Consider the following 13,262-nt stretch of genomic DNA (forward strand, 5'->3'; position numbering starts at 1 on the left):
CTGATGGTTATATTGGGTTTGTGTGCTACCATTATTGCATGTGGATGGAGCAGCCTTGCTGTCATTTCGGAAATATTCCTGATGTATCATAGTGTTAACCTCTTTCTCGTCTGTTCAGTAGCACTCAATAGAACTTTGGATCTAAGTTGTCATGAAGTCTAATTCCTTCCTTGAGCCACTTCAATTCCAATTTAAGACTTTCAGGGTGAAACGTAATCACGGATGGCTCTAATAAAACTCAAAAAAGGCTTACTTTCTGCATGGCACAATCAAACTCCAGAATGCTCTGGGATTTTCAACCTGGATTAATTTGCAATTTACTGCAACATGTATGCATGGGTTGTGAAGAGCACCACTGCTGTGAGTTCTCCACCCTATCAGTGAGGGTAGATAGCAATAAGCAGTGAAGAATAAATTGGGACTAAAAGTGGAAAAATAACAAGTGGCCGAATATAATTTATTTTGCTTTCAAAGGAAACTAGTCTTATCGGCAACTTGCTGCATAGAATGTTTTTCCTCCAATGTGAATCCTAAAATATTATTAGTATTTATAAAATACAAATTTATCTTTCAGCTCCATGTGGAAGTCGATCTTCAGGTTCTGATGGTACAGTGCTGTCACCAAACTATCCCAGAAATTATAGTACTGGACACAATTGTGTTTATTCCATCACTGTCTCCAGAGAATTTGGTAAGTGAATTTTATGTAAATTACCTGAGGTTTCCATTGTATTTTGTTATCGATGGTATATATATTCTTTTAGGTTGTGGATGTTTGTCATGATTGCACTTAAGTCCAGGCATATTGATTACTCCCTGAGGGTACCTGATGAATACAGGTACAAGTCCTAAAAGTTCGAACAATAGCTAAAATGACGGCTGTTTTATATATAATCTGTAACTGTTTAAATACCTTCATACTTTTATGATGTTGCTTATATTTGCATTTCTTCATTTGCTCCATAATGTTAATATAGTTTCATACTTCATAGGCCAGTTCAGTAAAAAACCAATAGAAGTTGTTAAATATCAATTCACAATGTGTTGAAACCTCAGATGGAAACATGGTTAAGAAAGAACACCAGTTAATATTTTTTTAACATTGATTTCATACCAATGCATGGGCATTACTGCTTCTGGGTTACAAAGCACATCATCAGGTAGAACAAAGCTGAGAAGGAGGGACCAGTAAGGAAAATGTGTTTTCAGTTTAATGTATCTCAAGTCCACATTTCACCTGCTACGCAAATAAGGGTATCAAATAGAACATCAATAGCCTGCTGATGAGTCGAGGCAATATATTATAGAAGTCAAAAAGCGGTCAGAGTGAGGTTAAGTCATGTTTGAAACAGAGTCGGGGTATGCGATGTGGAGACAGGCGTTTCAGAGCCCGTCCACCTAAACCGAGAGCGAGGTTCGATCGATCTAAGTGCCGGTCTGCTTTGGAAAGTTTGGTTATGGGCGGTGGGCTCCAGGCCCAGAGCACGTCGATGTGACAGGGCCCAGATCCTAGTGTGGGGGCCAACCTGGAGCTTGGACAACTTAAACACCAGGAAAGAGGGATTGAAAAGGCCGAGTGTCGGGACTGGAGGCAAGGGTCGAGCCAGCTCTGCTCGGTACTTCGCAACGTTTACTCTGCTCTGCACTGCACTGCACTGAGACCGAGGCCTACTCCTGCTGCTCTGGGCTCCGTGCCTGCGAGCTCCGTTTTACTCCTCTGTGTGTCGAACTGAGGCTGAGGCTTTGGGCCTGCTGCAGGCTTTGTGTTTAGTTTAGTTTAGAGACAGTGTAGTTTTGAATGCTGTTGCTTGCTTTTATTGCTTACACGATTCATGTTTTATTTTCTCCCTCTCTGCAATGGGTGATTGTTAGTCTTCTTTAATGGGTTCTTTCAGGTTTCTTGTTTTGAGGCTGCCAGTAAGGAGACAATCTCAAGGTTGTATAATTTATACATACTTTGATAATAAATGTACCTTGAACTTTGAATTTGGATAACTTAGAATTCATAGAACACTTTAAAAAATATTGTTTATGCTGTTGGTTCAGATGCAGCATTGGAAAAAAAGTTGATATTTTTCAAACTGTATTGAATGATGCTTATCCATGCGATAACTACCTTTTTCCAACATCTCTTAAAATTTTTGATTATCACAAATCCATATATCTCAAGTTAACGATTGTTCCAATAAAATTACTGTTTATAAAAGTCTGTACCAATTTTCTATTTTGTGGAAGGGTTTCTTAACTTCACTTCTGATAGGCCTAGGTCTAATTTTTTCAACTGCATTGTCTGGCCATGGGCTCCAAAGCTCGGAGGTACTTTCTCTCCATAAACTCTGAATCCTTTCTGTTTTGAAAGCTTGAATCAAATTTCACGACACATGCCGGTGTTAATAAACCTGATTCTGATCTTTCTAAACACAGTACTATTTTTAGTATTAATTTAGTTTCTTCATTTATCTTCTGTCTGTTTTGTTGAACTTAGGATGTAATTTGTTTCTTATCTGGTGAGGATCCGCAATTTCTTTTTGCTTTTTTGTATTTTACTTGCCATTTTATTAAATTTATTTGTTGTTCCCTTTGACAAGTAGGGCTGTTACCTCTTAAAAGGAATAAGCAACATTAAATTCCTATTTGAACGTTATTCACTACTTTACTGTAGATTCATTCATGAATAAACACACACAGTTCACCATGAACACTCTCCTAATACATGGAAATCAATCTAAACCATTTCTAAAACCCTTAAATCTCTATCTGATACTACATTTAGTGGGGTGTGTCTCATTGAAACCTTCCGAACATAGAAATACTTATTGATATAATAAATATCTTGGAACTGACGGCCCCACTTCTGCAAGAACATAGACTTTCATTTGTACACAAGATAAACAGCAACATTGAGGAGAGTGCTTTGCAGACTAAAGGAATGAACCAAGCTATTAGACAAGACCAATGTGGTCTACAAAATCCAATACGGGAACTGCAGCAAATATTCCGTCAGCCAAAGCGGGAGAAAACTACCTACAAGAAACTATAAATATCATCTGGCTGTAAATTGCCATGACCAACTCTCCCGAGTCTCTACCCATGAAGATTGAGAGGTGCACAAATTCGAATGATCGTAAATGAGAGTCATGGAGCAAGCAAACAGACATCAGAGAAGAGAATTCCTAGAAGCGTGGTTTTCTGCGAACAATTCTGTAACCATAAACATCCTATTTATGAGCCAATGTGGGCAAAATTCCAGACTACAATGAAGTTCGCCACGCAGCCAATCAGCAACAAAATTTCCTCTCCATATCATAACTGAGTTTCCAAAATGACATTGAATTAACTGATTGAAAAATATATAAGGCCAAACATTCAGAGGAGACACCACACTCAACAGGACACTGACGGAGTCTCCTCGCATGGTGATGAAACGTTTGCAAGTAAGTTACGAAAATCAGAGAACAACTCAACCCAACCAGTGAAAGGCTGAGACAGAATGTTCATGAGGAGCACGTTTCAAAGAGTGGGGGAATCTAGGACCAGAGGGCACAGCCTCAGAATAGAAGTATGTCCCTTTAGAATTGTGATGAGAAAGAATATCTTTAGCCAGATGGTGCTGAATCAGTGGAATTCATTGCCATGAATGGCTGTGAAGGGCAATTAAGTGGATGTTGATCGCTTCTTGATTAGAGTATCAAAGGTTATAGGGAGAAAGCAGAAGATTGGGTTCGAGAGGGATAATAAATCGCCATGATGAAATGGTAGTGTAGAGTCAATGGGCTGAATGGCCTGATTCTGCTCCTCTGTCTTGGTCACTTTCCTTTCCTATTTAGAAGTTGTATCTGAAATCTCTCTTTTTCCTGCTTACCTTTATCGTGCTCTTTTCATACCCTCTCTCAACGCTGAGATGATCTAATTCTTTATCACTCAAGGAACCTCTCCAATTCTATTATACTCCCTGTCCTTCATGCAGACTCTTTCATGCTCGAAATTGAGTTTTCTGCCATGTATCAGTATGTTATATGCGGAGGAGGATAATTCAATCCAGGCTAAGTCATCTATACATGAACAGAATTTATTACTGGAGTTTGGGGTGGAGAAATTTCAGTTGCAGCTCGAAGTTTTGTCTTTCAAGTAGATATTCATTCCCTGAATTCTGTATTGAAACTTGTGGTGTCCAATTTAAACTAGAGGTGCACGTGCCTTTAAAAAGTCTCATTCATTAGTCTCCATAGGTGTGGAAAACATGTCTTATGCTCTGTCTAGGCCAGGGCTTCCCAATCTTTTTTATGCCATGGACCCCTACCATTAACCGAGGAGTCCATGGAACCCTGGCTCTATGCTAAATGGCACAAGGGGGTGAAGTTGTTCCACTGAGTTGCACTGGATTTTGATCAGTTTAACCAGAAAAGTTAAAAGTAAATTTATTATCAAAGTACAGTATATGTCACCATTCTCCGGAACATGTTCAGAGTAGAACAACAAAATACAACAGAATCAATGAAAAACTACACAAAAACGAAGGCTTACATCAACCAATACATAAAAGAAGAGAATCCTGTGCAAATACGAAAACCTTATAATTAAAGTAAGTAAATAAATAATACTGAGAACATGTGTCCTTGAAAGTGAGTCCACAGGTTCTAGAATCAGTCCAGGGTTGAAGTGAGTGAAGATATCCACACTGGTTCAGGAGCTGATGGCTGAAAGGTAATAACTGTTCCTGAACCTACCGGTCCTTAAAGAAGCCATTAGTTCTGAGAATTTCTTGAGAAATTTATTTTTGCGGACCTAACAGAGTGCTGCTCCTCTTTAACCCTGAACATTTCATAATCTGCTTCTGATATTTTGGAGATCTCCACTCTGGGTTATTTCTATTCTCCAGGACCCGAGCCAGAGCCAAAATTAGGTGATAATCAGATCCGATCTTTCTAATGGCAGCTTACCATGAATAAGTAGCAGATGCACGACCAACTCTCCTTTCACAGCAACCTCAGTTTCTTATCTTTTCCAGCAAGTGCAGATTTAGTCAGCTACCATAGCAAACTGTGCAGGTAGGTGTTTGTCATCCTTAAGCAAGCAAATAAGAAACATCAATTTATCAGTCTGTATAATTTGGGAACTGATTAATGCAATGCAACATGTTGAAAGCATTATCCATAATATGCATAAGTTGGCTTAATGCAACAAGAGTTTACTTTGCATGCGATTGAACAAGACAATCTTTGATCAAATAAACGCTCTTTCATTCTGTGACAGGCAGACAATGTTATCACATAAACTGCATATTAATGATGAAATAAACTGTATGTTGCCAAATGAAACTATTAGTTTGGTGCTTCAGTCAACACTCAGTGGCCACTTTGTTAGGTACACCTGCTCGTTAATGCAAATACCCAATCAGCCAATCATGTGGCAGTAACTCAGTGCATAAAAGCATGCAGACGTGGTCAAAAGATTCAGCTGTTGTTCAGAACAAACACCTGAATGAGGAAAAAGTGTGACTAAGTGACCTTGACCATGGAATGATTGTTAGTGCCAGATGGGGTGATCTGAGTATCTTAGAAACTGCTGATCTCCTGAAATTTTCACATACAGCTGTCTCTAGAGTTTACAGGGAATGGTGCAAAAAAATTTTAAAAAAGCATCCAGTGAGCAGCAATTCTGTAGACAAAAACATCTTCTTAATGAGAATGGCCAGACAGGTTCAAGCTGATTGGAAGGTGACAGTAATTTGAATAACCACATGTTACGGTAGTGATGTGTAGAAGAGCATCTCTGAATGCACAACATGTTAAACCTTGAAGTGAATGGGCTACAGCAACAGAAGAACTTGAACATACATTTAGTGGACACTTTGTTAGATATTGGAGGTACCTCATAAAATGTCCACCGAGGGTATACCTGTTGAGTACCTTATCCGAAATTCCAAAATCTGAAAATCTCTAAAATCCAGATTTTCTTTTGAGTGTTGACGTCACAAATGGAAAATTTTACAAGATGCTAGGAAGCCTCCCTGGTGATGTGCTGGTCTCTGCGCACAACAAACAGTTCTGAGAAGTGACCTCACCAATGTAATAGACAGAAGTTAATGAAAAATAGGAATACATTACATAAAGCAAAAAATAAAGATCTCGGTCGTGTATCATCAACGTTGGACTGAACATATGATACTTAGCTGGTCATGAAACAAGCAAAGATCCATCACGACAAATTGAAAATTGAAGGTAATTGTGAATATTCAGCAGGCTGGATGCGGAGATTTAAGAAAAGGCAGGGTATTACAACTAATATTAAACTAGCTGAAGTATAAGTCTGTGATGCTGATTGTTTTTATACCTTACGTAAAACATAAATAAACTAACGTACAAATACAGTGTATTATAATCTTTTAATCAAAACATGGCATCGTAGGTGGAGACTGAAAGCCTGCCTTTGTTTGTTGTTGTACAACAGCTGATTCAGGTATTCTCCCGATGCTGTTATACTGCTTCTGTTACCCTGCGCACAACATATTTTCATGATATGTAACCATTTTCACTGTTAAGTACAGACGTGTGATAAGCAAGTATATGACAAAAACTGCTTACCTGAAGCATATAAATTCAAAGTTGGAAATTCAATTCAATTCAAGTTTAATTGTCATTCAACCATACATGAATACAGCCTAAACAAACAGCGTTACTCCAGGGCCAAGGTGCACAACACAGGACCAACAGTCACACACAGCACAAAGCACACAGAGCACGTACAAAATAGCAAGCACATAAAGGTACCAGTAAGAAACAGCCACACAGTAAAAAAAGTCCACACTCAAATCGCAGAAATTCGCAGTCAACCACAAGACAGCTTGTCTTCTGCTGAGTGAACACTGGGGGGGGAGGGAGCAGCATCAACTCCAGTCTAGATGCCGTGCCTCACCACCACCGGTGCCTCTGTCTCTCTCCTGGGCAGATGTAAACAGGCAACACTTCAGCTTGAGACCTAGTCCCCGCACACACAAAATAGCAAGAACATACAGGGTATCAATAATCAGTAACAGAAAATGATGGTGATCCCAAGCTATCTTATTACATATTCCAAAATCTGAAAAAAATCTAAAATCCAAAACCCCAAGCATTTCGGATCAGGGATACTCAACCTGTATTCGGAAGAATAATCAGGTGAGAGAGACTGCCAAATGAATTTTACAAAAACAGTTCCCATTAAAGTATACAGTTCTCTCAGGCTTTCCTCGGGAATGACTCTTACTTCATCTCATCTTTGTTTCTTCTCTTTTGTCATTTTCTCTTCCATTTTCAAGATTAGTACACAGTTTTTTTTTCATTTAAAGTAATGAGAACGCAGTGTTTTCTTAAAATTCATTTCAAAATTTAGCACTAATGCATTGCTGGTGGTTTGATACAAATTCTATTCCTTTTTCCAGTGTAGGACAAGAAATCTGATCATGCATGAATATTTGAAAATTTCTAAACATGTAGCATGCCCTGTTACACTGTTGGCATGGTATCAGAAATCAGAAAGCAAGATAACAATGGTGAAATAGGACCAACAACACTCCAGTCCAGCTGCCAAAAGCAGAAATTCTCAGTGCCCAAATATTTTAATTTCGATTCCCATCCCTGTTCCGACCTGTCGGTCCACAGCCTCCTTAAGTGCCAAGATGAGGCACCATCAGGGTGGAGGAGAAACACCTTTTATTCCATCTGGGTAGCTTCCAAACTATTCACATGAATATCGATTTCTCCCTCTCCCCTCTTCTTCTATTTTCCATTCTGGCCCCTTACCTCTTCTCACCCGCCTATCACCTCCCCCTGGTCCTCTCCTCCTTCTCTTTTTCCTATGGTCCATTCTCCTCTCCTATCAGATTCCTTCCTCTCCAGCCCTTTACCTTTATTACCCCCCTGGCATCACCTATCAGATTTTTAACTACCCTCCTGTCCCTCCCCCCTACCTATTTATTCTGGAGTCTTTCCCCTTCCCTTTCAGTACTGAAAAGAAGTGAAGGAGTGCCCAAAGCATTAACTTTGAGTCATTTCTATAGATGCTGTCTGAATTGCTGACTTTCTCCAGCATTTTGTCTGTGTTGCAATGCCTTAAATATGGACATTAGAGTTTTTTTTGTTAAAATGCAGTTTAAGGAGTACTCCATTAGTTTTAAAGTTGTTTGAAACTGAAGAAGTGAGTTTACTAACTCTTCCTTCAGTTAGTCCTGACGAAGGGTCTCGGCCTGAAACGTCGACTGTACCTCTTCCTAGAGATGCTGCCTGGCCTGCTGCGTTCACCAACAACTTTGATGTGTGTTGCTCATAACTTTACTTCATAACTTTAATGGCTCCAATAAATGCCTTATCTATTATTAAAGGCGAGAATTTGACCCATATACTTTATCTCCCATCTCTCTGTCATTCACTGTGCCCCCTCCACCCACTAAGTACAAAACTGCATACGCTCATTATTTTTTGACCAGAACACAAGTCTTTCACATCGGCATTTTGTTCAATGTCATCAATATGAGAAGTTCCATCTTCAAAAAAAAATGAAAGCTTTTATAAATTTGCAAAGTTAGAGGCAACTTTATTTATCCTTAACACAAGAGATTCTGCAGATGCTGAAAATCCAGATCAAAACACACAAAATGATGGAGGTCAAGGCAGCATCTATGGACATAAATAAGCAGTCATTGATTTGGGCCAAGACTTTTCATCAGAACTGATTATTAAACCTGTAATTTTTTATTTAACACAGAATGACATTTTTGTCATATTGCACATATGTATGTAATCACATGATACACCATAGACCATAAGATATAGGAGCAGAATTAGGCCATTTAGCCCATTGATTCTGCTCCACCATTTCATCACGGCTGATCTATTGCCTTCTCAGCCCAATCTCCTGAATTCTCCCTGTGCACCTGTCTGCCCGGACTAATCAAGAATCTATCAACCTCTGCCTTAGATACAGATAAAGACTTGGCCTCCACAGTCGCCTGTAGCAACGAATTCCACTGATTGACACTCTCTAGCTAAAGAAATTCATCCTCAACTCCATTATAAAAGGATGCCCCTCTATTCTGAGTCTGTGTCCTCTGGTCTTAGGGGACATCCACTCCACATCCACTCTATCGAGACTGTTCACCATTCGATCGGTTTCAATGAGGTCGCCCCTCATTCTTCTGAATTCCAGTGAGTAGAGGCCCAGAGCCATCAAACACTCCTCATATGATAAGTCTTTTAATCCCGGAATCGTTTCTGTGAACCTCCTTGTACCCTCTCCAATGTCAGCGTATCCTTTCTTCGATAAGGAGCCCACACTGCTTATGGTACTCCACGTGAGGCCTCAGCAGTGCTTTATAAAGACTCAGCATTACACAGAGCACTAGGATGAGTTACCTACAATTTAAAACATGGAGCATGGAATAATACAGGTCAATAACAGCCCTTTGGCCCAAGATGTGCTGATCTATATAACCCTACTCCACCATTAATTCTTCACTCCTACACAGACATAAACTTCCATTTTTCTTACATCCATGTGCCTATCTAATGGAGGTGGTGGTGGTGGCGGCATCCGGTAGTCTTGCGAGACCATGGATCTGTGCCTGGATTGTCTTGCTTCAGTCTGTGTTGGTAGAGCAGCATCTGTTGTGGCTGTGGAGTCCCACATGGGAATGACAGTCTCAGCTGCATCGACTGTACTTGAAGGCACTGTCCTCCAGTGTTGTCCTGGTGCTGTTTTTCCGACGAGTGCGCTTTTCTTCAGCAACAAGCCTCAGCTTCTCTTCTCCTCTTTTTAGACCTCTGCGTAGTTCCAGCCTCCAGTGAGAGCGATCGCTTGCGATGTCCTCCCACCTCTCGACGTTCATTTTCAGTGACTTCATGTCTCTCCTGCAAACGTCTTTGAAACGAAGATGGGGCCGCCCTTGTGCTCTCTTGCCGGAGGCCAGTTCCCCATACAGCAGGTCTTTCGGGATCCTCCCATCTGACATGTGGTTTACGTGGCCCAGCCAGCGGAGATGGCGTTGCTGGAGCAGGGTGAAGAGGCTGGGTATCTGGGCGCGGGCCAGGACCTCATTGTTGGTGACTCGGTCAGTCCACGTGATGTCCAGGATGCGTCTCAGGCTGCCTATCTAGTAGTCTCTTAAACATCCCTAATATACCATCCACCACTACCATTGAGGCATTGTCAAGTTAAAATGGACTTTGTACTCTAAGGTTTGAACTAGGTTTTGGATATTCTGTCCCTTTTTCTTCAGTAAGTGAGGTCATGGCTGCATCTGACAAGTGATCAATGTTGGTCCACATTTAACGTTACCATATCTAACTGAGTGAGTGAGTGAGTGAATGAGGGCAGAGTCAACCATGGATCTTTCATCCTAGTAACTGTCCTGTGCAGTATGATATGGTGAGCAAGCTATTGCCCATGTAGCAAACTCCCCCTTTCAATGCCACTGATGAACCCAGGGAATGGCAGGGACCGATGCAGTTTGGTACCAGCAATGTCGCAGGAGTTGCCTGTCAACATTAAACTCAATGAAGTTCTGCCAGGTCTGGATTTTTCCCTCAGTGTTTACTCCCGAAGCCTTCCCATGAGTGGGTGTAGCCACAAGGCAGTAGAGGTTTGAGATCAGAGCTTTCTTTCTCCTAGGTGAGCTACCCACCACGACTGACAAGACCCATCTGCCTGGAGTGCCTGGTTGTAAGGTGCCAGTAACAAGTCTTTGCACCTTCTTCTGTCAGTGGAAACAGTTCTGCAGGGCTTAGTAGCTAAACCACACATGAAGGCCAGGAGCTGGACATGGCTGTCAGAGGCTACTTGGGGTGAATGCCATTTAAAAGGCAGCAAGAGCTTGCCCCCCATTACAACCCCTGGCTATAACCAACAATAACCAGCAGTTACTGTTTTTTCTCCTATGGGATAACATTCCATATTTTACAAGAGGGAAGATTCCTATACTTCCTTCTGGATAGCCTGTCTTGGACTATATGTTTATGTTCCTTCATTCTGGGCATGCTTGCCGCTGGAAAGGTTTAACTCTGCCTACATTATTAATTCCTTTCAAAACCTCCAACAAACTTTATCAATGCAATCCCTGAAACCCACTCAGTCCTCGTTTTATTGTCATTTAGAAATGCATGCATTAAAAAATGATAATGTTCCTCCAGTATGATATCACAGAAACACAAGACAGACCAAGACTAAACTGAGAAAAAACACATAATTATAACATATAGTTACAACAGCGCAAAACAATACCATAATTTGATGAGAGCAGACCATGGGCATGGTAACAAAAAAAGTCTCAAAGTCCCGATAGACCCAACATCTTACGCAGACGGTAGAAGGGAGAAAACTCTCCCTGCCATGAGCTTCCAGCGCCACAAACTTGCCGACGCAGCAACCTGGAAGCACTCGACCACAGTCCGAATCTGGGTCCGTCCAAAAACTTCCAGCTTCCGACCAGCCCTCCGACACCGAGCACCGAGCACCATCCCTGCTGAGCGCTTCGACCCTGGCCCCGGCCGCCAAGCAACAGGCAAAGCCGAGGATTCGGGGCCTTCCCCTCCGGAGATTTCGGATCAGAGTAAGCGTAATCTGTTGTGATTTTATTGTTGGGGCTGCACGGTAGCGTAGTGGTTAGCACAACGCTTAACAGTTCAATTCCCGCCCCTTCCTGTAAGGAATTGGCCCGTTTTCTCTGTAACCATGTGGGTTTCCTCTCACAGTCCAGAGACATGCCAGTTGATAGGTTGGTTGGCCATTGTAAGTTGTCCTGTAAATAAATTAAAACCTCGATAACATAAGGTGAATCTGTACTGTATTCCTTCCTAAGAATAATTGATAATGTATATTCAGCTCTGGCTGAGCCAGGGTTGTATATATTCTAGCCCTCAATTTAGAAATGATTGGAACCCAAGAGCTTTCGTATTTGTTTTTCAATATTTGTATTAGGCTTAGAATACAAGAGCTTTTGTAATTATTTTATGCATGGCTTACATATTTGGTGATCTAAATCAAAATATGGCCTCTTGTATCCTTCAGGCCGCTCTTATTCCAAGTTTTATTGCTATTTAAAAAGTATTCAGATTGTTTCTTTTCAGAAGTATCCAAATTGGATGACTTACATTCAATTTAATATATTTTAGCAGGTTAAAAACAATAAATCTTCCGCAATACACATTGGCCCCTTGCCTCTCGTGGTCTGATAAAAAGATATCCTATTGATTTAATCAATAAATACTCAATGATTAACCAATCTCCTCAGCGTTCATTTGTACTTAACATGTCTATTATTCCTAACCACTTCTTCTGACCATACATATTAACAAATCTATTACCTACTTTAACTTCTGCAGAGATAAGTTCTCTGGAATGGGGCCTATAGTCCTATTGTTGTCCCCATAGGGTTCTTTACTCATAATGTCCCTATTAATTGCTTTCCTCACATTTAATGTGCACATTCTATCATGGAAACAGGTAACCAATTCAAAGATGACATATTTTGAGCAAAAAAAAACAGCGTATGCTTATGAATCCAAGTACTTCTATAAAATCGAAGTAAATAGACTGAACTGAATGAAACTGAACATTCTTAGACTGTTTCAAGGGCTCTTCAATTTGATTTTTAGTATTCTGTGTGTATTCCACTCATTTTTTGCCATTTGTTCGATTTGTTCTTTTTTTTTTACACGCTGGATATTTGATGCTTTCTTTGAAAAGGTTCCATGTTCCTTTGTTTCGTGGATCTATGCAGGAAGACGAATTTCAGGGTTGTATACTGCATACATACTTTGATAATAAATGTATTTTGAATATTGAATCTTTGAAGTCTTCATTCTGTATCACTCTCTCAGTTTTGTGATAATCCTAGCCCCTAATTACCATGGATTTGCTGCACAGGCTGCATAACGTCAATTTCAGGATAAATGGCAACTATTGTTTCTCGTCAAACATTCTCATTTGGTGGTATTGCTTTGTATTGATATATGCTTTTGATTTATGAACTTTTATGCAGCACTTGCCAAATTAAATTAGTAAAACATTTTTTTCTTTTTTCTTTTCCTCTCTCTACCTTTGTTCCCGTGACAGTGGTGTTTGGCCAGTTTGTGTTTTTTCAGACTTCCCTTCATGACGTTGTTGATGTTTACGATGGACCTACTCAGCAAGCATCACTGTTGACTTCACTGTCAGGGTCTCACTCAGGTAAGGTCAATGGGTGATGTGTGGCAGGGATTTGGACCTCGTTTCTTCTCCACTCGGTACCA

General features: G+C 40.5%; 1 protein-coding gene across 1 annotated transcript in view; it reads left to right on the top strand.

Moving 5' to 3' along the window:
• csmd3b (CUB and Sushi multiple domains 3b) overlaps positions 1–13,262 on the top strand; it is a 2,134,893-nt gene that overhangs the window by 1,843,245 nt on the left and 278,386 nt on the right. The window contains exons 31-32 of the mRNA XM_072277417.1: positions 575–691; positions 13,087–13,200. Of these exons, the coding sequence (XP_072133518.1) occupies positions 575–691; positions 13,087–13,200 (231 nt within the window). The remainder of the gene's footprint in view (positions 1–574; positions 692–13,086; positions 13,201–13,262) is intronic.

This window comes from Mobula birostris, chromosome 1 (assembly GCF_030028105.1).
Source record: "Mobula birostris isolate sMobBir1 chromosome 1, sMobBir1.hap1, whole genome shotgun sequence".
NCBI classification, from domain to species: domain Eukaryota; kingdom Metazoa; phylum Chordata; class Chondrichthyes; order Myliobatiformes; family Myliobatidae; genus Mobula; species Mobula birostris.